The sequence below is a fragment of the Panthera uncia genome, chromosome E3 (assembly GCF_023721935.1).
Source record: "Panthera uncia isolate 11264 chromosome E3, Puncia_PCG_1.0, whole genome shotgun sequence".
NCBI classification, from domain to species: domain Eukaryota; kingdom Metazoa; phylum Chordata; class Mammalia; order Carnivora; family Felidae; genus Panthera; species Panthera uncia.
The window spans coordinates 12,733,706-12,760,372 of NC_064815.1; the positions used below are offsets into that span (position 1 = coordinate 12,733,706).

General features: G+C 45.0%; 1 protein-coding gene across 1 annotated transcript in view; it reads right to left on the reverse strand.

The window, feature by feature from the left end:
* Nucleotides 1-26,667, reverse strand: part of COG7 (component of oligomeric golgi complex 7) — an 84,313-nt gene that overhangs the window by 15,552 nt on the left and 42,094 nt on the right. The window contains exons 8-13 of the mRNA XM_049638417.1: nt 22,368-22,495; nt 21,293-21,447; nt 15,842-15,958; nt 9,341-9,406; nt 4,589-4,775; nt 2,872-3,012 (exon numbers count right to left, since the gene is read on the reverse strand). Of these exons, the coding sequence (XP_049494374.1) occupies nt 2,872-3,012; nt 4,589-4,775; nt 9,341-9,406; nt 15,842-15,958; nt 21,293-21,447; nt 22,368-22,495 (794 nt within the window). The remainder of the gene's footprint in view (nt 1-2,871; nt 3,013-4,588; nt 4,776-9,340; nt 9,407-15,841; nt 15,959-21,292; nt 21,448-22,367; nt 22,496-26,667) is intronic.

Consider the following 26,667-nt stretch of genomic DNA (forward strand, 5'->3'; position numbering starts at 1 on the left):
CCTGAGTGAGGAGGTGAGATTCAGGCAACCAGGAGCCCAACTGTAGCGGGGGCTCTGGAGTACAGAAGTGGGGGTAAAAGAGCAGCGGAAAGAACGGAGCTTCCAGAACAGAGGGTCAAGATTTTAGGATTTGGGGTGGGGGCATGAGTGACCTAGGTGAGGGGATCAAGAGCACACTTACCGTGATGAGTGCTGAGTCAAGTACAGAATTGTTGAATCACTATACTGTATACCTGACACTTACATAACACTGTATGTTAATTGCACTAGAATAAAAAAGAGATAAAAAAAAAAAAAAAAAAGATCCTGGTTCTTAACATTAACATGAATTGCTTGTTTTATCCTACATTACACATGAAATAGTTTCAAAATAGCTATACCATTACTACCAACAATAAAATTACTGTATGAAGTTCAAAAAAAAAAAAAGATTTTAAGCTCTTAATAAAAATAGGGGCACCTGGCTGGCTCAGTTGGTGGAGCATGCAACTCTTGATCTCAGGGTTGTGAGCGCAAGCCCCAAGCTGGGTGTAGAGATTATTTAAAAAAAAAAAAAAAAAAAAAGGCACCTGCGTGGCTCAGTCGGTTAAGCATCTGACTCTTGGTTTTGGCTCAGGTCATGATCTCACGGTTGGTGAGTTCAAGCCCACGTCTGGCTCTACCCTGACAGTGCTAACGCTGCTGGGGATTCTCTCTCTCTCCCTCTCTTTCTGCCCACCCTCCCCCCTCAAAATAAACAAATAAACATTTTTTTTTATTAAAAAAATTTTTTTTAATGTTTATTTTCAAGAGAGGGAGAGAGAGTGTAAGCAGGGTAGGGGCAGAAAGAGAGGGAGACACAGAATCCGAAACAAGCTCCAGGCTCTGAGCTGTCAGCACAGGGCCCGACGTGGGATCTGAACTCATGAACTGCGAGACAATGACCTGAGCCTAAGTCGGACGCTTAACTGAGCCATTCAGGAGCCCCCCCACCCAAATTTTTTTAATTAAAAAAAAAAAGAAAAGCGAAGAAAAATAATAAAAGCAGCCAGATCTGGAGGTTGGGGAGGGGGATGGGAAGGATGAAGAATGCTAATCCCCTCCTCTTTCAGAGCAGCTCAGCTGGTATCAGCAGCTACCTGAGATGCAAACATGACTAACCCAAAGCAAGGACCCCAGCCTCTTGATGGTTTTCGTAATCTTTTTTCAGCAACGTTGGAAAGATCTTCTGGGGGCTGATATCTTTTGTGGGGAAGAACCTGTTATCTCAGGCTCCACGATTCCTCTGCTTTCACTTAGTTGATCTTCCTTTTCTAGTCACATTCAAATGAACGTTATGTTGTATACATTTTGGCTTTAAAGAACAGCACGTGCAGGACAGCGCATCCCCTCTATGGATCCATCTATCTATCCACTGGTGCCCGGCCAGCCTCCAACTTGGGGCAGGAAGAGGTGTCTGTCTGGGTTGAACACCACACATTCCCACTGATTTCTACACTGTGGGATTTTGAGGGATTTATTGCTTTTTTCATTGTACTTTCCTGTACCACCTGAATTTCTGAAAATGAGTATGTGCCATTTTTACTTCTAAAAAACTGTCATTCCTACTTAAAAAATGAGAATTGCAGAGAAGAAAGCCAGCAATATTAAGCATGTACTCTGTGGCAGCTGCTGGGCTAAATTCTATCATAATACAAATCCTCACGTATCTGCACGGTCAGAATCAGCTCACCCGCATTTGACGAGGAGAGAAGGCTCACACAGGAAGCCGCGCGATCCGGCAGGCCCAAGTCACAGACATCGCTTCCACCGCACTGTGACAGGAGCACCTCTCCTCCAGTTTCGCCCTCCCCCACCCACAACAGAAACACAGAATCTGACCAGGGTGGGTCCCATGGCATTTTTCAGGGAAAAAAATCATAAAGAATGAAAATCATGGAATTTCAGAACTTTGAAAGCATGTGGTCCAACCCCTTGTTTCATGGATGGGGGATCTGAGACCCAGAGACTTGACCCAGGTCATATGGTGAAGTGAGCAGCTCTTGAGCCCTGGCCTCGTAGGCTTTCTGGAGGGTGGCAGGAAGTAAGGAACTTGTAATCGTGCCCTCCCAGTTCTTTCCACTTCCTAAAAGATCTCTTGGTTATTAAAGGTCCATAACTGGATCTTTCTCAAAACACTATCTCTAAAAACAAAACAAACCAAACAAAACAAAGCTGAATCCAGAGAGCCTGGAACTGTCATTGAGAAAGGCTGGCAAAGGGGTTGTCCTAGAAATCCAGATGGCAGTGATGACACGGGGCCCGAGGAACTCAGAACCAGTGGAGAAGCTGTGACTGATGGGTAGTCCCTTGAAGGGAGTCAGGACAAGTAGAACAGAAGCCAGGGAAGGGAGGCACTCTGGGAACAGCCACAAAGAAAAGGCATCAAGGACAGAAAAGAGCAGAGTCCTTCAAACTCCGTCAAAATCACCAGATCAGATCTGGGGGGGCGCTCTCCTGGGTGGAGCTCCAGAAACAATGCTCCTGGAAAGGATGCAATCTCAGGGGATGAAGAGCTGCTGTGACCTGCCCCTGCCTATCCAGGGGCACAGGATCTCCCTCACTTCTCCCTGCCAGGGCACAGCTATGCTGATCCAAATGGCGCAAGTTAATCAAGCAGTAATAATAATCCCAAGAAGCAGTCTAGAAAGAAAGCATCTCAGTGACTCCAATTAAGATAAGCAGCGAGTTGCAAGGGAACAGTGAGTCTGTAAGGTGGGCCTTTCAGCCAGGAGAGTTAGAACGGTTCCTCCTAAAGCTCCTGGGGGGTGGGAGGAGGCGGTGCCCACACTAAAAAATGCTTGGGAAGGAGGCAGTGCCAAGGGGGGTGTCTGCAGTCAGTGGGAAACTCACGTCCATCTTGGAAACAAGCAGCAGCTGCTGTTTGATGCGCAGGAAAACGGAATCAAAAGCCAGCTGGTGGGCCTGCTGGTTAAGTCGAGTCAGGGCCATGCGAGATGCAGACAGTAGGTTGTGGTTACTTGACCCTTTTTCCTAAGACAAGAAAACACAAAAGGCTATTAGGTCCTGGCTGTAGCCAAGGTTTTAGCTAGTTTGACATTTTTGAAAAGCCACTGAGAGGAAAACAGTGAGGGGGCAGGTCTATACAGTAGTGTTCCCAAGCCTGGTTGTGCCCTGGCACCTGCTTTGGAACATGCTGGATTACAGGTGCACAGGCTCCACCTCAGGGCTACTGAATCGGAGTCCAGCAGGGGTGTGGGGCCCAGGAAGCACTGTTTTAAATTCACTTTTCCAGGTAATTCTGATTCGTCTGAGCTCACACAAGCTGATGGACTGGAAGTGTAGGAAAAATTAACCTGTGGCTGTTCCTCGGGGATAGAGGAAGAAGGAGAAAACGATAAGTGTCAGGTATAGACAAGACTGGGAGACAGAAGCCTGATTCCCAGCGAGGTCAACTCAGTTACACCTGGCTATACAGCAAAGCGTGCACAACCTATACGAGTCCCAGGGAATTCCAAACCGCCTGAGAAAATACAGAGATGGAAAATGTAACCCTGGTTTTGCTATTATAAATGAACCGATTACAACAAACTAAATCAGATCAGCAATAAAGATAAACAGAACTGCTTTCACCTAATCACGGAAGCATGGATGAATGAGCCTGGACAAGTGTTTTAAGAAGTGTTTGTCAAGCTCAGATGCAGCCAGTTGGTGTGCCTAAGTGCAAATCTGAGACCATGTGAGGGCAACAAGGAAGCCTCAGACATGTGCAGAGGGTCACTGTGCAGTCGCCCACAGAGCTCAAGGCCTGGTAGGACACTCTGAGGTTGCATTTGGTGCCATGAGAACAGCAGTGTCTATTCGAACCCGACCAGGGGAAGGGGAGATGGTTCTGGAAGGGATGTTGCAGCCCTCCTAGGATCCTGGGGCCATTCAAAAGTTGCTGTGTGGCTCATTCCATTTATTGGGAAGTTCTTCTGTCCCTGGACCCCAAGGGGCCCAAAGCTCAGAGTCAAGGGCAGCATTGTGGTAGATCAAGTAAGAGCTTAAGCTAAAGGACAGCTCGGAGGGAACACGTCCCCCGGGTCCTCCTGCTCCCATGAGGACACACTTGCTCTGGAGGCTTCCTCTGGCTTTTCCCCACCCCTCGTCCCTCCCCTGGGGAAGAGGCTCGACTTCCCCCATGGAAGGGCTGGGGGCCTCCTCTGTGGCTCCTGCCCACCAGCAGGCAGTACACACTCTGGTCCCCTCTCTGCCATTAACAGGGACTGTCCCCAGACTGGAGCCAGGGGCTACCTGCCCCACCCATCCCCATGCAAGTCTGACTACGGCAAGCCCATCTGGACACATGTCTGAAGCCATGCTCTCCCGCCTGCCTTTCGTCAGTAATAAAGCTCTACTTATCCACCTCCTACACCTATGTATCCACTGGTTCTGACCTGGTTTCGTTTATTAGCTCCTGAAAACATGATGTGAGTGAGACAGAGAAGTGGCAGTGGGGCACGCTGCAGACCACAGCCACCCCACAGAGCCAGAAAGCCTGGATCAGGGAAGGGGTGACGAGAGAAAAGCTTCCATGTGCAAGAATGCCATCCGTCTGGTCTCATACCTTGAGGGTATAAAGTATTTCCATTAAACTGGCATATTCGGCAGGGTTATCTTTCTGGAGGTAATTATATTCTTGCCATGGGTTCCTGGTAGAGCTCTTCCTGTCTGTCAAGATGCTGTCCTGAAAGCCGGCCAGGTTCCGAGGGCTGTAGGAGTCCGAGAGATACCTGCCAGCTGTGGACAAGATCCTGAAATGAAAGCGATGACCATTATGCCCTGAGCTATTTGTGGGGAACTTCCTCCTTGGGGCATTCAGCTTGCTCCTTACTAAAATCCCAGGATATGCTTTTGAGGCAGATTGATTTCGGGTCCATTTTATAAGGAAAGGAAGACATCCTTCACCGCTGAGGCGTGAGCTGCACGTCAGATACATGAGACACCAGGTGTTTTCATTTCCTATTTAACACTCAGACCACCGGAATATGCCACCTTCCTAATGTGACATACAGCCTACACGGAGCAGTGCTCGGTTGACTACGGTCTGGAACACTACACATGTTCTGTGCAGCCCTTTCTCGCTCTGTGACCATCACTGTGTGGAACAAAGCCACAGGCTGCTGGTGGGCACCTTGGCCACAGCAGCACCAGACAGGGGCGGGAGAGTCGGTCCCAGGACAGTGGTGGCAGCACGTTGAAGCACACCTCCAGCCACAGCACTCGCTATCACACAGCCGGGCCGGAGCGGCGTTTGTCTTCAACGGCCCTGTATGGTTTACTTTCGTGGCTTAGGTGCCACACAGAGATCTACTGAGAGAAGCAGGCGCTTTCCAATTGCTCTGAGAAGGAACAATGCCTGGGGGAGGTTCTCAAGGACAGCCAATGTTTAGGGCTTGAATCTCCATCTTCTGTCTCCACCAAGGGCGGCCTTCCCTGATGGATGCTGCAAATCCTCCTGTTTCCCCCGAGCCCAGCTCTACCATCTGGTCCATACGTCCGAAATTGCACAGCACTACGTGAACATATGCCACCAGGAGGAGAGACACTGTATTACATCCCGAGTGTGGCTAACTCCCTAACCCCTCCTTCACCATAATTTCTCATGAAAGGAATTGCCGCGGACCTGGCAGCTTTTAGGTGCACGCGCTTTAAAAAAAAAAAAAAAAAAAAAAAAGTCCAGGGGCGCTTGGGTGACTTGGTTAAGACTCCGACTCTTGATTTCAGCTCAGGTCATGATCTCACGGTTTGTGGGTTCAAGCCCAGCATCAGGCTCTACACTGACAGAATGGAGCCTGCTTGGGATTCTCTCTCTCTCTCTCTCTCTGCCCCATCCCATCCCTGTGCATGCACATACTCTCTTAGAAATAAATATTTTTTTTAATTAAAAATTAAAAAACAAGTCCAGTGAGCCTGTCAAGGAATGTGTGTGTTTGCAAACAGTGGGGACGGGCCCTTCTTCAGGAACCGCTGTTGACACAAGCAGCTACCTGCCTCTGCCACTAAAAAGTTACGGTTTTCCCTCTTGCTTAAACTACAGGTTATTTCGGCTGGCTCTTTTGTCTGCCAAACTGTGGCCTATTCCTGCCACCCTTACTTCCAAGTCTTCACTATCTGTGGGGAAAAAATGGGGGGTTCTTCCCCCCCCCCCCCCCGAATTCCTAGCACTGAGCACAGGGCCTGGCCCATGGCAGGGGACACTGGGTTTGGCAAGCGGGAAGTCGAGAGCTGCCTTCTGGGAAATCAGTTCCCCTTGGCAGGGCCACAGCCATACGTGTCTCCACTGTCGGCTGGGGGAAACTGAAGAAAACCAGATAAGTCAGGAATGTTTTAAGTATTAAAGATCACGGTTTAAAATGTCACTATAGTGCGCTCTACAATAAGCACCAAACCTTAAAAAAAAAAAAAAAAAAGAGGAATAAATATAGCTCCAACCCCAAGGAATGAATGGTATCTTTTCCTCCCCAGCCTCCTCTTCATCCAGACAGACACCATTAGATGATCTAATCATCAGACTCTGACTTCCTAGGACGTGTGTTTGCTAGTGCTATGAACTAAATCTTACTGAAACCACTGGATTTCTTCACTCATAAAGAAATGTCTTCTCATCATTGGAATGGGCTATAAGTAGGTCTTGGGAATGTCAGATAATTAAACAGTCCTCACCCTCAAGGAGCTCAGAGATTAACCGGGGAGTCCAACCTCCATCAACATGGCAGGAGAATGCAGTCAATATGCACAAAGGAGGGAGAGACTAACGTTACACTTCCATCTGCTTCCTCAATTCATTTCCTTTCACAAAAAGTTGTTAGCCACTTCTTCACAAGCCATGGAAACCTGTAAATTTACAACGGATCCCCCAAACCTGATTTCCCACTGAACTGAGACCTCATCCCAGTGAAAACACCACTGGGCCAAAAGTTAAGTGGTGGGTGCTGTGAACATGCAGAGGGGCCATAGCAATCTCCCTGGCATCTCACTCAACTTGCCCAGTGCAAGAAAAAGCCTTCCAGTGGCACTCAGTCCATAAATCCCAAAATGATCCCTTTCTGCGAGGTGATCTTAAGAGCCCAAGAGCCAATGTCACTCTTGTCGCTGAAGCCATCTGGAGTGTTTCCAGCTACTGACTCTGCCACCCAGGGGGTGGTGGGGAGAGGAGTGGCCCTTGGGCCAAGTGGAGTCTGGGCTCCCCAGGGGAGGCTGACAGGCAGATAAGTTTTATAGGCAGCTGCCACACGTGGCCTCCCTGATGGGAACACAGATGATGACTGTCACTCTTTTCCCTTTCCAGGCTCAGTGCTTTCAGAATGATATCGCCTCTCAAAGAGGCTCCCTTGGATACACCCAGTCTGTTCTCATCTCACGCCAAAGCTCAGACCAGCCTTTCAGCTTCTCTGGGCTGCAAAATGCAGGTGCAGAGAGAGGCTCATCCTTTATCTACCACGTCCCCATTCAGCTTCCTAACCAGATTTTTCTTTTCCTTCTAGAATGTAATATTCACTTTCATTAAAAGATTAAGGAAAACCTATGTGTCCTGATATGGAAAGATGTCTGCTTTACACATGCAGAGAAATCCAAGTCCAAGGAGAGACGCTAATTTGTGAGAAAGACAGTGTGGGGGTGACGCACTCTGGACGGCTCAGCTGACGTCCAGGTTCCAATCACGGCCTCGTGTCGTGGTTCCATGACCTGAGACACAGCTATTTCCACAGATCATTTATTTTTACTTAAGTTACTACCTGTGCCAGACTCCATGCCTCGATGTTTCTTCGACTGTAAAAATGGGGATAAGAACAGTACCTACCTCTTTGGCCACTGGGAGGATTAATGACTTAATTCATGTAAAGTCCTCAATGTCAGAGCTCAGTAAATTATGGGTGGGGGGAGATGTTAATAATGTTTCTTCTAGAGAGGATTTTTCACGCGAGTAGAGTTTTCATTTTTATTTTGCATACTTATGAACTGTTTTAATCTTTGCAATGAGTTGGGGCCAGGCTATAATCACTACTGAAATTAATAAAATAAGCTACATGCCTTTCTTTCAAATACATAAATGTGACATTTTCAGCTCTTCCTAGGATGCCTCTGAAAACCCTGACCCACTGGCCCTCCACCACAGGCTCCCCCACAGTATGTGCATGTGTGCATGTCGGCATGAGTGTGTGCAGAGGGTTATTGGTTACTGCATTTATATTATCTACACATTCCACTATATGCCTGGGGTGCCCGGTTTTATTCATTCCAGGAACTCACATAATTTCTGTGCTGGGCTGTTTGGGAGTTATAAACAGTTGCACATCCTAGCCAGCTATAAGCTGCCCAGAACGAAAACCACTGTGGGAGATTGTGGGACTTGAAGACGGTCTGTGGGCTCAGAAATGAAAGAAGACAAGAAGTGGCCAAAAAAACCCCAAAAAACCAAAAAAACCCCCAAACCAAAAACAGCTGACTTGGAGCACTGACCCTGTTCCTCAGCAACTCATCCCTACTTCCCACGGGGTGGATGTGTTGTTGCGTACACCCCACACCTACCACTCCCCCCCCACCCCCTGGAGCTTTCATTTCACAATAGACCACTGCCAGAAATTCCCTCCTGTCCAGATTGCTTTAGGACAATAAAGAATTATCCCAGAAAGAGGTGATGGGGCTGCTGCTAGGCCCTCACACAACTGTACGAAATAGATTTCTTCCCCCAGCTCCTGGAAAACACAGAAATCAGCTGTCCCAAGGGAATGGGAAATTTAGCTGGAAGAAAGAAGGAAGGAAATTTGGGAGTCTGGAGCCCTCTGAGTCTCGGGAAAACTCATCTGAAAGGGGCCACTGCAGGGCAATGGAAAACCCTGGCAGGTATCAGAATAGAGAAAGGGGTCAGAGTTAGGGGAGAGAAAGGAAACCCTCCTTCAACACACACCACCCCCGGCACCACAGAATTCTGCAGAACCCGGAAGGCTGGCTGGATTAATCCCGATTCTATGGGCTGCCCCAGGTGAATTCACCACCACCTACAATGCTGTTTCTATGGAGAAATTTATTGTGAGTCCCAATAACTAACTTACAAACAAGCAGTGGGAACCCAGCCCAATTACAATTTGGAGACAACATGTACTGTTTCCTCACCTGGGCTGAAACTTCCATATCTAACCAAAACTTTGTGACCACTGCCAAGTAGCTCAGAGCCTTGCCCTTTTTAGGTGCTCAGTATTTGTTAGTCCTCGAGCTGTGTGGCTTCCAGATTCGACCATACGTTGTCATTGCTGTGCTGTGCGTTCTATCCGGTTCTTCCCAAGAACCCAGGGACTCGCCCACAGCCCTCACCTACCTGTTTGCTAGCTGCTGCTCGAAGTCCCCACATTGCCGCAGGAGCTCGCCACAGGTAGCTATTATCCTAAACAAAACAAAAGGCACTTCAAGTTCAAGTACCTGGAATGTTGACACAGGACAAACATTATCTCATTCATAAAAATTCTAACTATTTACTCCTTTTGGTGGGGCTGGATTCTGGAAAAGTGGTTAACCATCTGACAGTTTACCTGACGTGTTTTACTAATTAGTAATTCATGGAGAAGGTAAAAGTGACCCCCTTCTAATGCCCTCAAGTCACAGGCCTCTCTGCTTCGAATCACAGTTCTGTCTACAGGTCAAATGATCTTACATTTCCAAACTACTGAGGAGCTCTGGGGCTTTGTCCTTAAGAAAACGGGTTGGAAACACTTCCTATCTAAAATTTAAAAACCAGGGCACCTGGCTGGCTCAGTCGGAAGAGCATGCAACTCTTGATCTCGGGGTCGTGAGTCGGAGCCCCACATGAGGTGTGGAGATTACTTATTTAAATAAATTTTTAAAAACTTTAAAATAAAATTTAAAAATCAACGATACATTTAAAAAATCATTCACCACAATCAAGTGGGATTTATTCCCAGGATGCAATGGTGGTTCAATATTTGCATATCAATCAACGTGACAGATCACAAGAGAAAGGATAAAAATCACGCGATCAGGGGCGCCTGAATGGCTTAGTCGGTTAAGCATCCGACTCTTGATTTTGGCTCAGGTCTTGATCTTACAGTTCATGAGATCGAGCCCCATGTCAGGCTCTGTGCTCACAGCACAGGGCCTGCTTGGGATTCTCTCTCTCACTCTCTCTCTCTCTCTCTCTGCCCCTCCCCTGTTCACACTCTCTCTCTCAAAACAAACATTTTTTTTTAATTTTTTTTTAATCTTTATTTTTGAGAGAGAGAGACAGAGTGTGAGTGGGAGGGGCAGAGAGAGAGGGAGACACCGAATCTGAAGCAGGCTCCAGGCTCTGAGCTGTCAGCACAGAACAGAGCCAGATGCAGGGCTTGAACTCATGAACTGCGAGATCATGACCTGAGCCAAAGTCTGACACTCAACCAACTGAGCCATTCAGGTGCCCCCAAATAAACACTTTTTAAAAGTCATATGATCATCTTAATAGATGCAGAAAAATCATCTGACAAAGTACAACATCCATTCATGATAAAAACTCTCTAACAAAGTAGGTTTAGAGGGAGCATACCTCAACATAATGAAGGCCATTTTTGAAAAACCCACAACTAATATCCTCAATGATGAAAAACAGAGAAGAGCTTTTCCCCTAAGGTCAGGAAGAAGACGAGAATGTCTGCTCTCACCACTGTTATTCAACATAGTACTGAAGTCCTGGCCTCAGCAATCGGGCAACAAAAAGAAATAGAAGGCATCCAAATTGGTAAGGAAGAAGTAAAACTTTCACTATTTGCAGATGACACAATACAATATAGAGAAAACCCTAAAGAGTCGACCAAAAAACTGCTAGAACTGATCAATGAATTCAGTAAAGTCAAAGGATACAAAATCAATGCATAGAAATTTGTTATATTTTTTACACTAATAATGAAGAAGCAGAATAAGAAATTAAGAAAACAATCCTATTTACAACTGTACCAAAAATAATAAAACACTTAGGAATACACTTGACCAAAGAGATAAAAGACCTGTACTTTGAAAACTATAAAACTCTAATGAAAGAAATTGAAGACGGTACAAATAGAAAGATGTTCCATGCTCATGGACTGGAAGAAACAACATTCTTAAGATGTCTCCACTACCGGAAGCAATCTATAGATTTAATGGAAGCCCTATCAAAATACCACCAGCATTTTGCATAGAACTACAACAAATCATCTTAAAACCTGAAGGGAACCACAAAAGACCCCAAATAGCCAAAGCAACCTTGAGAAAGATGAACAAAGCTGGAGGCATCATAATTCCAGATTTCAAGATATACTACAAAGCTGTAGTAATCAAAACAGTATGGCGTTGGCACAAAAATAGACACATAGTTCAATGGAACAGAATAGAAAGCTCAGAAATACACCCACGCATATAGGGTCCATTAATCTACAACAAAGGAGGCAAGAATATACAAAGGAGAAAAATAAATCTCTTCAACAAATGGTGTTGGGAAAACTGGACAGCAACATGCAAAATAATGAAACCAGACCACTTTCTTACACCACACACAAACATAAACTCAAAATGGATTAAAGCTTAAATATGAGACCTGAAATCATAAAACTTCTGGGAGAAAATATAGGCAATAATTTCTTTGACATCAGCCATAAAAACATTTTTCTAAACGTGTCTCCTCAGGCAAGAGAAACCAAAGTGAAATTAAACTATTGGGACTACACGACCAAAATAAAAAGCTTTTGCTTTTTGTGAAAGTAACCATCAACAAAACAAAAAGGCAATTTACTAAATGGGAGAAGATATTTGCAAATGATGGGCTAATATCCAAAATATATAAAGAATATATACAACTCAACACCAAAAAACCCAAATAATCCAATTAAAAAATGAGCAGAGGACTGAATAGATGTTTTTCCAAAAAAGATACACAAATGGTCAACAGACACATGAAAACATGCTCAGCATCAGTCATCACCAGGGAAATGCAAATCAAAACCACAATGAGATACCACCTCACACCTGTCAGAATGGCTACAATCAAAAATACAAGAAATAATAAGCATTGGCGAGGATGTGGAGAAAAAGGAACCCTCCTGTGATGTTGGTGGGATTGCAACTGGTGCAGCCAATGTAGAAAACAGTATGGAGCTTCCTCAAAAAAGTAAAAATAGAATTACTATATGCTCCAGTAATTTCACTACTAGCTATTGACCAAAAGAAAACAAAAATACTAATTCAAAAGATATACCCACCCCCATGTTTAGTGCAACATTATTTACAATAGCCAAGACATGGAAGCAACCCAAATGTCTATCCACAAATACCATATACACTTGGATAAAGTGTATGTGGTATGTATGTATACATGTATGTATTTATACATACACCTACATACATATACCTATATACATATATATACATATATATAGACGTATATATATATGTGTATATATGTATACATATATATATATATACCACATACATGTATGTGTGTACACACACACACACACACACACACACACACTGGACTATTAGTCATAAAATAGAATGAAAAATCTTGCCCTCTGCAACAACATGGATGGATCTAGTGGGTATAATGCTAAGTGAAATAAGTCAGTCAGAAAGATACCACAGGATTTCACTCATATGTGGAATTTAAGAAACAAAACAAAGAAAAAAAGAGACAGAGTCGTAAATACAGAGGACAAACCGGTGATTGCCAGAGGGGAGATGGGTAGAGGGACAGGTGAAATAGATAAAGGGGATTAAAAAAAATTAAATTTAAATTTAAAAATCAAAATTCATTACTTAGTATTTGTTAGATGTCTGCTATGTACAAGGCAAAGAAAACTATTTTGATACTAGAAGTTATCTCTCTGATCACATGAAAGGCAGATGAAGATTAATCCACTTGGCTTCTCAGAGATAAGCCTGAATGACCATCATACCTGTATTTAATAATCCTTTAATTTTCAAGTAATTTTATGCTGGGCCTCCAACTCCAGGTGCTGAGTCCTTCAACACCAAACTATAATGTCAGGACAAATCCAAGGATTAAAAAACATCTAAAGTCTGGTTAATTTTTAACTTTCTCTAAAAGTGCCTATCATCACCGGGGTATCTAGGCATTCCATCATAAGAAAGGTTTATGAGAAAGCGAAATATTCCACTTTTCACTTGCCTCAGGTACAACAGAATAACCTTGTACATAGTATTTTCTGGTGTACCAAGCCACCAACGACGATAGGGGATACAGTTAGCATCTAGAACATTAAATTTCATCCCCCCAAAATAAAAGTCCAGATCAGAGCCCATGAAGAGATGATCCCTGGGAGGCCCTGGATCAGAGCAGATCCAGCGTCTGGATGTGCCGGATGTGTGGGCCACCACGCTGAGACCTACAGGTGGCACCGGCACCCTGTGCACACTACCTAGGCCAGGGGTCAGGCAAGTGGGTGAAGAGCAGCCTCCCTCTTCTGAATGTACATCCCTGAAGAGCAGTTTTAAGGAAAAGAAATTCTTTTTTTTTTTTAATTTTATTTATTTTTTTAATTTACATCCAAATTAGCATATAGTGCAACAATGATTTCAGGAGTAGATTCCTTAGTGCCCGCTACCCATTTAGCCCATCCCCCCCACACCCCTCCAGTAACCCTCTGTTTGTTCTCCATGTTTATGAGTCTCTTATGCTTTGTCCCCCTCCATTTTTACATTATTTTTGTATCCCTTCCCTTATGTTCATCTGTTTTGTCTCTTAAAGTCCTCATATGAGTGAAGTCATATGATAGTTGTCTTTCTTTGACTGACTTATTTCACTTAGCATAATACCCTCCAGTTCCATCCACGTAGTTGCAAATGGCAAGATTTCATTCTTTTTTGATTGCCGAGTAATACTCCATTGCATATATATACCACATCTTCTTTATCCATGCATCCATCAATGGACTTTTGGGCTCTTTCCATCCTTTGGCTATTGTTGGTAGTGCTGCTATAAACATGGGGTGCATGTATCCCTTAGAAACAGCACACCTGTATCCTGTGGAGAAATGCCTAGTAGTGCAATTGCTGGGTCGTAGGGTAGTTCTATTTTTAGTTTTTTGAGGAACCTCCATACTGTTCTCCAGAGTGGCTGCACCAGCTTGCATTCCCAGGGAAAAGAAATTCTTGATTGCTTTTGACCTCGGCCTAATAGGAGAGCTACTACCATGCACAGTAGTGGGAGAGCAAGAGCACAAGAGGACATATGGCCAGGCTACTGGGACTTCAGCTGTCAGCCCCAGGAAGTGAACCCAGTGCTTCTAGAGCTTCCAAGCTTTAAGTGATATTAGAAATCTGAACTGGGGCACCTGAGTGGCTCAGTCAGTTAAGTGTCTGACATCAACTCAGGTCACGGTCTCAAGACTCGCGGGTTCGATCCCCACATCAGGCTCTGTGCTGACAGCTCAGAGCCTGGAGCCTGCTTCGGATTCTGTATCTCCCTCTTTCTCTGCCCCTCCCCTGCTCACATCTGTCCCTCTCTCTCTCAAAAATAAATAAACATTTAAAAAAAATTAGAAATCTGGATTATGTTAAAACTGGTTTTTAAATGTTGAAAACTCACCCAAAATTTTTTAAATGATGTGATCAAACAAACCATGTCTGTAGGTCAGATCTGGCTCCTGATGCAGTCTGCACCTTCTGGCTAGAACTTTCAAGGACCAAACCTTCTTAGGCCACTGCTGATCACATTCCCACCAGGCCTCAGGGCTTGGGGCAACAGGGGTCTATCTATTGGCTCACAGGTCATAGGGGCTACCCCAGAATCTGGCCCTGAACAACCATTTGGGAGGGTCACCTCAATGCCTGTCATGGAACTCTTACATGGTCCTTTTCAGGCCAGATAATGCTGCCTTATCACTTAGTGGTATGGTGCTTAAATCTAAAAACAGGATCTGGGCACCTGGCTGGCTCAGTCAGTAGAGTGTGTGCGACTCTTGCTCTCAGGGTTGTGGGTACGAGCCCCCCACATGGGGTGTAGAGATTATTTTAAAAAATAAAATCTTAAAAAATTTAAAAAAAATAAATAAAGATAATAAAAACAGTATCCAATCAGCTGTGTATTTTCTAATATGCAAGTTCTAAGTTACTTTAGGCCTGAAAAAGTATAGGCTAAGGGGAAAAAAATCTCACAACAAGTAGAAAATGTGAGTCACCAAAGGAGATAAGGAGCTCATAAAGACTGTTTATGCATTAGGAGTGAGAGAGGTCCTTCTGGTGCTGCTGTTGCTGTTGTTAGTTTTAACTGGCTTGTTTTTAGAGTCTAGAGGTTTTGCTTTAAAAAAAAAAAAAGGCAGTGAAAGATGAAAAAGAAATGAACCCCTTACAAACACATTCATCATTTTTACATATTATATGATGCATGTTTATGCTTACTTACTACACGGGGCACATGCTTAAATTACAGCCCTCGGGGCACCTGGGTGGCTCAGTTGAGCATCTGACTCAGTTTAGACTCAGGTCATGATCCCAGGGTTGTGGGATTGAGCCCCTGCTTAAGATTCTCTCCCTCTCTCGTGGCGCCTGGGTGGCTCAGTTGGTTAAGCGTCCAACTCTTGATTTGGGCTCAGGTCATGACCTCACGGTTCGTGGGTTTGAGCCCCACTTTGGGCTCCGTGCTGGCAGCGCAGGGCCTGCTTGGGATTCTCTCTCTCTTTCCCTCTCTCTCTGCCCCTCCCCCACTCGTTTGCATTCTCTCTCTCAAAATACATAAATAAAAAACTTTAAAGGTTCTCTCCCTCTACTCTCCCTCTCCCCGACTCACAACTATCTCTCTCTTAAATAAAAAATAAAATCACAGCCCTCATTTTACCTAATGGAGTTCTGAAAAGCTGTCCAATCTTCTTGAAAAAGCGAGTTGGGAGGAATGTCATCCAGCTTGCACTTCTTTCGTATCGACTGGAGAGTACTGGTGAAATCGGACACGTACCTGTGAGGAAAGAAAACAAAATAGATGGGGATGTCAGCGTCAACTCATATCTGAAGACGCTTGGAATTACGTGGCTTTGGACAAATGGCCAAGGACCTCAAGACCGTTTTGTAGAGGCTCCTGCCGAGCGGTTCGACTGCTTGTGAACTCTCACCACAGAAGGGTCTCCTCTGTATGGCAGGACCATCTTTCTCACCTGGAAGGGCAGCTTTAAGGGAGATGCTCAAGATAAGGAAGGGGAGAGCCACTAAGTTGAAGATTCTGGTGACCAGACAGGTGAGAGGTGGGGCTGGTCAATTACTCCTTGGCCCAAAGAATTGTCCTGAAACATCAGCATCCCACTAGGATACCCGACCATCACCGAGGACACCATAAAGCAGCTCGCCAAAGTCCCCAGTACTTCTGTGGCATTCTTCCCCCCCAAATCTAGATTAAGCAGCCAAGCTCCATGGCAGGCGAAAGCCCACCTTTAATGGCACAGGAGCACGAAACTAGATTCAAAGCTGAAGACCCTCCCTCATCAGACTGCTGTTTGCTCCTGCTGTATACCACATGCTTTCCCTCATGGGAAAGGTTTAACCAGACAGCTTCTTTCACGTGTGTGTTCGAAGCACGTGCTGTCACTAGGCTGGAAGCTCCTGGAGAAGAGGGACTATCCCTTTGTGGCTCATAACCGTTCCCCCAGAAATTAGCACAGGGCTGGCCATAAAAGAGACACCTGGGAACAGTTCCCGAACGAATGCCAGACTGGCAGTGTGGCCTTGGCAAAGTGTGTGGGTGTCTTTGGGCCTCAGCTTCCTCATCCTTAATGACGTCTGCTAAATTGCCTCACAGGGTTGCCATGATGCTAAAATAAGATAAACGAAGTAATATACACAAAAGTTCCCCAGAAAGTAGGAAATGCAAGCTGATGTGGGGTGGTGGTGCCTTTGAGGACGTACAGCTCTCGGAACATGAACGAACAAGTGCAGGTCCTTGCATATCAGGAAAGGGTCAGGGGAGGTCCTGTTCTCTGGAAACCACGAGGCTCCCTGAAAACCTAGGCCATCTGTGTCCCTCACAAGAAGCCTGACCTCTCTCCCTCCCCAAAGCATTAGGTCGAAGTGAGGAAAGTGGGATGTGACGCCCAGGGCACAGGCCTGAAGAGCAAGCTGGTGTGGGGGAAAGAAAGGCCACAGGCAGCAGAAACTGCTTCAGACCTCTGCGCTGACTACAAGTGACACCACGGCCCCCTGGACACGGGCCCGAGGCTTTAGAGGGGAGAGCCATGAAACCGATATCCACCCACGGCACCTCCCCTTTGTACCAAGAGGAGGGACAGCTTTCTGTCAGTCCTTGTGGGAGGGGGACGGGCCTCAAGGACCAACAGACGGGGGAGGGCGGGAGGAGGGATGTTGAGGAACACGGCTGTGCTTCAGCCGCAGGAGGTTAACCGACTGTGCCACCGCCCCGCACTATGATGGAAAAGTCTTAGAGGAGCATGCCAAGCAGCAAGGCCCTTGCTCTGCAGGAGCTCAGGACGGCATTCTGGGAGGCCAAGTAGGCAGTACTGGGGGAGGGGGTGTCCATTCGGCCACAGTGTTCACCACATCACAGTTTTATCACATTTGTTCCCAAACCTTCCAATTCTCTCTCACAGTAAATGTTCCTGGGGGTCCCTGCCATGTAAGAGTCGCTGTGTTAGGGGCTCTAATACATGCTTTCACTTGATACCCACAACTGCCATGAAGATGGCCTCCTCAGTTTACTCAGCGAAAAGACACGGAGGCTCCCAGAGGCCCCAACCAGTAAGCATCAGAGCCAGGGCTAAGCCCAGGTGGCTCCGACCCCAAAGCCCACACTCCTGTCATAGTTGGGAAGCCCTTGATTCTGAAACCCCTTCTCAGTTGCTATATCCTATGGCTTTACCCTAGTTCAAGTTAGGCCAGCCCCCTCCAACCTCCCCTATGTGCCCCTGCCGTCCTTAATGCCCTCCCCATGACTGAACGATGTCCCCTCCCAACCCTGCTCCAGTTAGCTTCACTCTGATTGCCCTAATTTTACAAACAGCAGCTACTGGGGTAGCTTCAAAATCTTCCCTTCTAGAGGGGACCTAGTTTCACCACATACCCTATATACAGTTTGAATTTTTAATATAGATCTATGTTATTTTTTTAATAAAATTTTTTTAATGTTTTATTTATTTTTGAGAGAGAGAGACAGAATGTGAGCAGGGGAGGGGCAGAGAGAGAGCAAGACACAGAATCCAAAGCAGGCTCCAGGCTCTGAGCTGTCAGCACAGAGCCCGATGTGGGGCTCGAACTCACAGACTGTGAGATCATGACCTGAGCCGAAGTCAGACGCCCAACCAACTGAACCACCCAAGCGCCCCATGTTTATTCATTTTTGAAAGACAGAGAGAGACAGAACACAAACAGGGGTGGGGCGGAGAGAGAGGGGGACACAGAATCCGAAGCAGGCTGCAGGCTCCAGGCTCCAAGCTGTCAGCACAGAGGTCGACACGGAGCTCGAACTCACAAACCAAGAGAACATGACCTGAGCCGAAGTCGGACGCTTAACTGACTGAGCCACCCAGGTGCCCCTGTTATTTTTTTTTTTTAATGAAGTAACCAAAATAACCAACAGAACTGGAAGTAAAAATATCACTCACAAGAGCTGAAAGGGGCAGGGGATAAGAGAGAGGAACTTCCTTAAATAAACCCAGTCCCTCAAGATACAGTAGTTAAGGTTGAGGGGCGCCTGGGTGGCTCTGTCAGTTAAGCATCCAACTCTTGATTTCAGCTCAGGTCATGATCCCAGGGTTGTGAGATCGGACCCCGAGTTGGGCTCCACACTGAGTGTGGAGCCAGCTTCAGACTCCCTCTCTCTCCCCCTCTGCTCCTCTCCTCCACTCCTGCTCTCCCTCTCTAAAAAGAATTTTTAATGTTTTATTTATTTTTGAGAGAGAGAGAAAATGTGAACCAGGGAGGGTCGGGGGGTCAGGAACAGAGGATCTGAAGCAGGCTCAGCGCTGACAGCAGCAAGTGGGAATGGGGGCTCAAATGGGAACAGTGAGCCGAAGTCAGAGACCTCAACCGGCCAAGTCACTCAGGCACCCCCCCTTCTCTAAAATTAAAAAAAAATAATAGTTAAGGTTGATAAAAAATTCTTCTTTACAGAGGGAAGAGCTGAAAAATCTTTCATCTATATAAAATTTTTAATGTTTTATTTACTTTTGAAAGAAAGAGAGAGAGAGAGAGAGAGAGAATGCAAGCAGGGGAGGGGCAGAGAGAGAGGGGGACAGAGGATCCAAAGCAAGCTCCACATTGACAGCAGCAAGCCCAACTCTGGCCTCAAATTCACGAATTGTGAGATCATGACCTGAGCCAAAGTCAGACGCTTAACCGACTGAGCCACCCAGGCAGCTGAATGTGCAAGAGTGGGTATTTCTGAGCAGAAGGACTAAGGGTAGAAAGGAAGGGAAGAAGATTTTGACTTTTTAATACTTTTTTGTATTCTAAAAAATTATTCTACAGCATTATTTTTGTTATTTTATAGTAACATTTTTATATCTCGATAAATTCTTTCCATCCACAAAGTCCTGGCTGGTGCTGGAGACAGAAAGTGGTTTTGTCTGATCAGACCTGTTGCTCGTGCTTCTTAGAAAAGTGAGCGCATCTGGGCTCACCTGGCTGCACCTCTGTCTGAGAGCAGGGCGTGGGTCCTTGGCAGCCCTAACGTCTACACTGGGAGCTGCCCTCCGGAGGTGGTAACTGCCCACTGCACCACGGACCTCAGAGCTCACAGGGGCGTGCCCAGTATTTCTGGAATGCCAAAAGCTCCCTAAAATTTACTACAGAAAAACAGCATTCAGTTCAATTAAAAAAAAATTTCTCGAGACTGAGGGTGACTTCATTCTAGAACAAGCTACCAAAGGAAGGTCTTTGGAGAGCCTAAGAACATATTTGTCTCTAAGTGGGAGACTGCAGCAGACCGACCTGAGGGCCCTCACGCCTCAACTGCACGGGTCAGAAAATCCAGCCTTATGCTGCTTGCTCACTTGTTCCTAACTCAGCGTGATTTAGTGTCCTCTTCTTTCTCTCCACAGCTCTGTTGCAATGGAATTCACACACCACACAATTCACCCATTTAAAGAGTACAACCCAGTGATTTTAGTGTAGTCACAGGGCTGTGTGACCATCACCAATCAACTTGAGAACATGTTCATCACCTGAAAAAAAAGCCCTGTGTCTTTTGGTATTGAACCCCCATCTCCTCCAAATGTCCACCTCTCCTCAGCCAGGGGAGAATCTATTTTCTGTTCCTACCCACTTGCCTGTTTTCGATCCTTCATACAGGTGGAATCATACAGCATGTGGTCTTTTGTGACTAACCTCCTTCACTTAGCATGACGTATTTCTCTCATTTTTATATTTTTAGCTACACAAGAAATGCATGACTATATGCTTTTTTAAAAATCAGAAAATAACAAAGAAAGCTAAATCCTCTATGAATACCACCCTAGTCCTTCCCTCCTTTCCTACCTCCCCAAAGATAACAGATGTTTTGAGTTTGTGGCCTAACCTTCCAGGCATTAGAGCTCAGCAAACCTTTTTTCTGCTAAGGTCCCATTATTTTAGGTTTTGAGGGTCCCAAGGTCTCTGCTCTAACTACTCACTTCTACCTTCATAGACCATAGATAAGGGAATGGACATGGCTGTGTTGCAATAAAACTTTATTTACAAAAACAGAGGGCAGGCCAGATTTGGCTCATGTGTTAAGAGTTTGTTGACACCTCTTCTACAGGAATATATAATGCATGTTAAAGCATGGAAAACAAACAAACAAACAAACAAACAAACAAAACAAGATCCAGAACAGGGATTGGTACTCTAGGCTATTTTGTAAGTGAAATTTTCCTGGAATACAGCCATGCCCATTCATTTATGTGTCATCTACCGAAGTTTCTATTGACCATAAGGCCCAAAAGCCTAAAATGCTTATCATCTGGCCCTCTGCAGAAAAAGTCTGCTGAACCCTGCTATGGAAAGTATACCCTATTTTTTTATGTTGTTTTCACATACTGTATTAGACTCTACATAGGATTCTGCAACTTTTTTTTTTTCACTCAATGAACTCTATCAATGTTGGTATGTGTAGCCCTATTAATACTGTAACTGCCAAATAGAGTTCCCTTGTACAAATATACCATATCTTATTTAGCCATTGCCAAATTCATGGCCATTCAGGTGCTTCTCCAGGGCTCACAGGAGGAACACAGAACGCACGCATTTTCAACTGGGGCAGACAGCGCCCTCTGGAGTAGCCGGCCCTGTCCCCACACCCCAGCCTTACTTGGCAAAGAGGGATTTCAGTGCTGTCAGCAAGCCACAGGTCCCGAGGCCATTGGTGAATCTGATGCATCTGTCAACAGCTGCAGAAGCCAGAGCGAAGAGCTTGTTCACAGAGTGGCTCAGCTCCTGCACACAGTCAATGACCTCCCCGTGCTCCTGGTCAGCAAATATGGACAAACGAAAGCTGCCTCAGGCTCGAGAACAAATGAATAGACAACATTAAGATGGAGGAGACCTCCAAACCTCTTCGCCGGTGGTAAAACCACCCAAGTCAGGTGGCAGACACACAGCGCCAAGCGGCAACAGCCCTCTGGGAGCCTGACCCAAGGGGAGGAAATCGATGTGGCCCGTGAGATCACACATGTGAACTCCTGCCAGAAAAGCAGGATCAAAATCCTGTACTTTTCATCTCTTTCCTCTTTTTCTGTGATTAAGATGGCATCTCCCCCCTGGCTCTAAAGCTAGAATTCAAATTCTCCATATCAGACACTCCAGAAGAATGTAGGAAAAGGAAAATGCTTCCTTCAGGGGCAAGAATGTAACTGAGGCGGAACGGACTTTCTAGGCATGTCCCTGGAAAACGGAAAAATGGCAGGAGGCAGCAGAGTTTAACTAGTGTGAGATCTACTCTTAAATGTCAACTCGCTTCATGCTAGATAACCTTAATATTTGTAATGGGAATGCCTTCTCTTCCCCTCGGAGGCCCGCACAAGCAAACCCGCCCCTGGGGCAGGGTCCATGAATGTACAGTTCCTGTGCCCATTTCCATATATCCTTAGACAAAAGACTGCCATAATAAGAATCTGTCAAATCAGGGAGATCATCAACTTATCCCCGAAAGATTTAAGTCTCTCATTCTGCTGGACCTTTACTTGAGATTTTAAATAGAAAACTGGTAGCATATCTGTGGTTTCATTTTACACTTGGATTGAAAACCCCACAAGGTAATTAAGAGCCTGTTTTTGCACACCTGTTCCCACTCTTTGCACACCTGATGCCACCTCCCCACTTCACCAACCCCGTGGCTGGCAAACCGTATAATTCCTCGATGGCCACCGGCAGTACTATGACATTACCAAGGGCACAGCGCTGATCTGGATGAGGACGTTCTTCTCTTCCATGTCGCCATACTTCAGTTGGTAAGGTTTGTATGGACCATATACAGCCTCCACCAGCTCTGTGACTTTCACCAGGTTGTACTCATCTTAAGGGAATCAAAAATTAAAATTGATGATGAACAAAGAGTCAGAAATTGCTGGAAAAAAAAAACAGGTGAAAGGTACTGTACGGGAACTTTTCCGGTCTCATCTTGGGGTGACTACATTTTGTCAATTTGCTTTTGTTGTTCATGGAAGTTCCCACAATCACTTCAGTAAATATTTTCATAAATGTGAGCTCTATGTATTATCTGTCCAGAGCACTATTTAAAAAAAATGTTTAAGGTTTATTCATTTTTCAGAGACAGAGAGAGATAGTGGGGGGGGGGGGGGAGGGGCAGAGAGAGAGGGAGACACAGAATCTGAAGCAGGCTCCAGGTCTGAGCTGTCAGCACAGAGCCCAACGTGGAGCTCAAACTCACAGACCGTGAGATCATGACCCGAGCTGAAGTTGGATGCTTAACCAACTGAGCCACCCAGACGCCCCACAGAGCACTATTAAAGCCACCAACCCCCTTCGTTCCACAACCTGTCATGGTCAAGAATCCCTTCAAATGCTAACTCTAGCCAAGGTCAAGTTGCAGAAGTGCTACAGAGAAAAGGCTCTGCAGGAAGAACACTTTTCCAGAACTTGCAACCCCATATACTAGGCATTCCAAAAAACTCCTATATTCAATACATAAAAAAATGCAAAGCATGTTTGTATCAAAAATCAAAACGGGCATATTCCAGGACATAGCAATTCAGCTTCCAAGTTGAACACTTACCCAAGTGACTTTAGCATCTATTAATAACCTTTGCCTGATGATTATAAAATGTTGATTTCCTGGAGAGTCTGGGTGGCTCAGTCGCGTAAGTGTCCAACTCTTGATTTCAGCTCAGGTCATGATTTCACAGTACATGGGTTCAAGCCCCTCATCGGGCTTCACACTGACAGTACAGAGCCTGCTTGAGATTCTCTGACTCTCCCCTGCTCACGCTCTCTCTCAAAATAAATAAACCTTAAGAAAACTAAAATGGTGATTTCCTAATTCCCTCATTCTTTCTACATCTATATGCAGGCCTTCTTTTGTAAAGAAGAGATTTTCCTCTTTCTCTCTCTTTAATACAATATTCCTGTGAACTCGTGGATTCGTTTTATATTCATTGTGTCATGATCCGTCATTGTTGTTATTCATTTTGATGTTCAAGTTATTTCAAATTTGGTCATTTCAGGCTGCCTCCTTTATCTTTTTGAAACATCCATAATCAGTCTTTGAGTGTATCAGCTGGGATCCAAAATCTTTTCTATAGCCTGCAAGGACCCACAAGGACTGACCTCAGAAGGTGAAAGAGGGAAGCAGTGAAGAGTGAAGGCTCTCCTATCCAAGTTCTCTTGCCTCCTACTTATGTGACTATGTGCCAATGATAGAACTTTCAACACCTGTTCCCTCAACTGTACACTGGGGTTAATAATGGCATCAATCTTTGGCACAAAAACAGACACTCAGATCAATGGAACAGGATAGAGAACACAGAAATGGACCCACAAACGTATGGCCAACTAATTTTTGACAAAGCAGGAAAGAATATCCAATGGAATAAAGAGAGTCTTTTCAGCAAATGGTGCTGGGAAAATTGGACACCAACATGCAGAAAAATAAACCTGGACCACTTTCTTACACCATACACAAAAATAAATCAAAATGGATGAAAGACCTAAATGTAAGATAGGAAGCCACCAAAATCCTCGAGGAAAAAGCAGGCAAAATCCCCTTTGACCTCGGCCGCAGCAACTTCTTACTCAACACGTCTCCAGAGGCAAGGGAAACCAAAGCAGAAATGAACTACTGGGACCTCATCAAAATAAAAAGCTTCTGCACAGTGAAGGAAACAATCAGCAAAACTAAAAAGGCAACCAATGGAATAGAAGATATTTGCAAATGACATATCAGATAAAGGGTTAGTGTCCAAAATCTATAGAGAACTTATCAAACTCAACACCCAAAAAACAAATAATCCAGTGAAGAAATGGGCAAAAGACATGAATAGACACTTCTCCAAAGACAACATCCAGATGACCAACCGACACGAGAAAATGCTCAACATCACTCATCATCAGGGAAATACAAATCAAAACCACAATGAGATACCACCCCACACCTGTCAGAATGGCTAACATTAACAACTCAGGCAACAACAGATGTTGATGAGGATGCAGAAAAAGAGGATCTCTTTTGCATTGCTGGTGGGAATGCAAGCTGGTGCAGCCACTCTGGAAAACAGTATGGAGGTTCCTCAAAAAATTAAAAATAGAACTACCCTACGACCCAGCAGTTGCACTACTAGGCATTTACCCAAGGGATACAGGTGTGCTGTTTCAAAGGGCACATTCACCCCAACGTTTATAACAGCACTATCAACAATAGCCAAAGTATGAAAAGAGCCCAAATGTCCATCGATGGATGAATGGATAAAGACACACACACACACACACACACACACACACACACACACACTGAAGTATTACTGGGCAATCAAAAAGAATGAAATCTTGCTGTTTGCAACTACATGCATAGAACTAGAGGGTATTATGCTAAGCAAAATCAGTCATAGAAAGACAAGTATCACATGACTTCACTCATATGGGACTTCAAAGTACAAAACAGATGAACATAAGGGAAGGGAAGCAAAAATAATATAAAAACAGGGGAAGGACAAAACATAAGAGACTCTTAAATACAGAGAACAAACAGAGGGTTGCTGGAGGAGTTATGGGAGGAGGGATGGGCTAAATGGGTAAGGGGCTTAAGGAATCTACTCCTGAAATCATTGTTGCATCGTGTGCTAACTTGGATGTAAATTATAAAAAATAAATTATAGAAAGAAAAAAAATGGCATCAATCTTACAAGGCCTTCATGGAGATTACATAAAATCTCTGTGTAGCATGTGGTAACACTTAATAAATGCCAGCTGTCTCTATTGTTACTGCCCAGCCTTTCCCCCTTCACAATTCCCCTGGCCTCCAGCCTTCTTGTGCTTCCTCAGAAGCACTGGGCTCCCTTCTGGTCAGTTCTGTCTGGAAGGACCTTTTTTCTCCCTTACCCTCCTGCATCTGGTCACCTCCCAATCTTCTTTCAGGACTCACTCAGCTGAAGTCACCAGGCTCAATCAGCATTGTTTGTTCATATATTCTCCTAGAACCACTCTGCTTTCTTTCAAAGTACTCATCTCATTTTGTAATTATACACCTATTACTATGATAATTTGGTTATCTCCCACCAGAACAGATGTTGTATGAGAGCAGGGACTGTGTCTGGTTTTGCTCAGTGTTCAGCATTCCAGTACCAGTTCATTTGTAGTTGAGTGAATAAATTATGTTGTGACCTATCCATAATGCAGTCATGAAAAATAACTGGACACACACATATATATAAAACACACACACACAGTTGAGAACCAGAGTTCTCACTGTACAAGAAGAGATGCAGAAGGTAAAGTGGATCTGATTTAGAAGGATCAGTATAAACTGGAGATATGTATTTCCTAGCTCTGTCCACCAAAAGGACCTGAACCCCAGCAACAATGAGCACCCTCAGTGTCCAGACCTTGGTTTCTAAATACCATTTCCCACTAAAAGAAACCTGGCTCCTCGGAAAACATAGGTCTGAGGCAGGAAAAGTATGTGTTCCTGGAATTATTTGTGCCAAACAGCAAGGAAGTACTCAAAGACTGATGGGGACATGTCAAAAAGATACAGGAGGCAAACTAAAGGGGCAACTACTGTCCAAATTTGAAATAATTCAAGCACCAAAATGAATAATGGCAACGGTAAATCATAACACAATGAATAAAAAAAGAATCCATGAATTCATAGTGATATTAAAGTAAAGAAAGGGGGGTGCTTGGGTAGTACAGTTGGCTGGGTGTCCAACTGTTGATCTCCGCTCAGGTCATGATCTCAGTTTGTGAGTTCGAGCCCTGCATCAGGCTCTGTGCTGATGGCATGGAGCCTGCTTGGGATTCTCTCTGTGCCTCCCCCACTTGTGCACACATGCTCTCTCTCTCAAAATAAATAAATAACAAAAATTAAAAAAAATAATAAAGTAAGGAAAGGGGGCACCTGGCTGGCTCAGGAGGAGCATGAAACTCTTGATCTCAGGGTCATGAGTTTGAGCCCCACATGGTGCAGAGATTAAACAAATAAAACTTTTAGGGGTGTCTGGGTAGCTCAGTCGG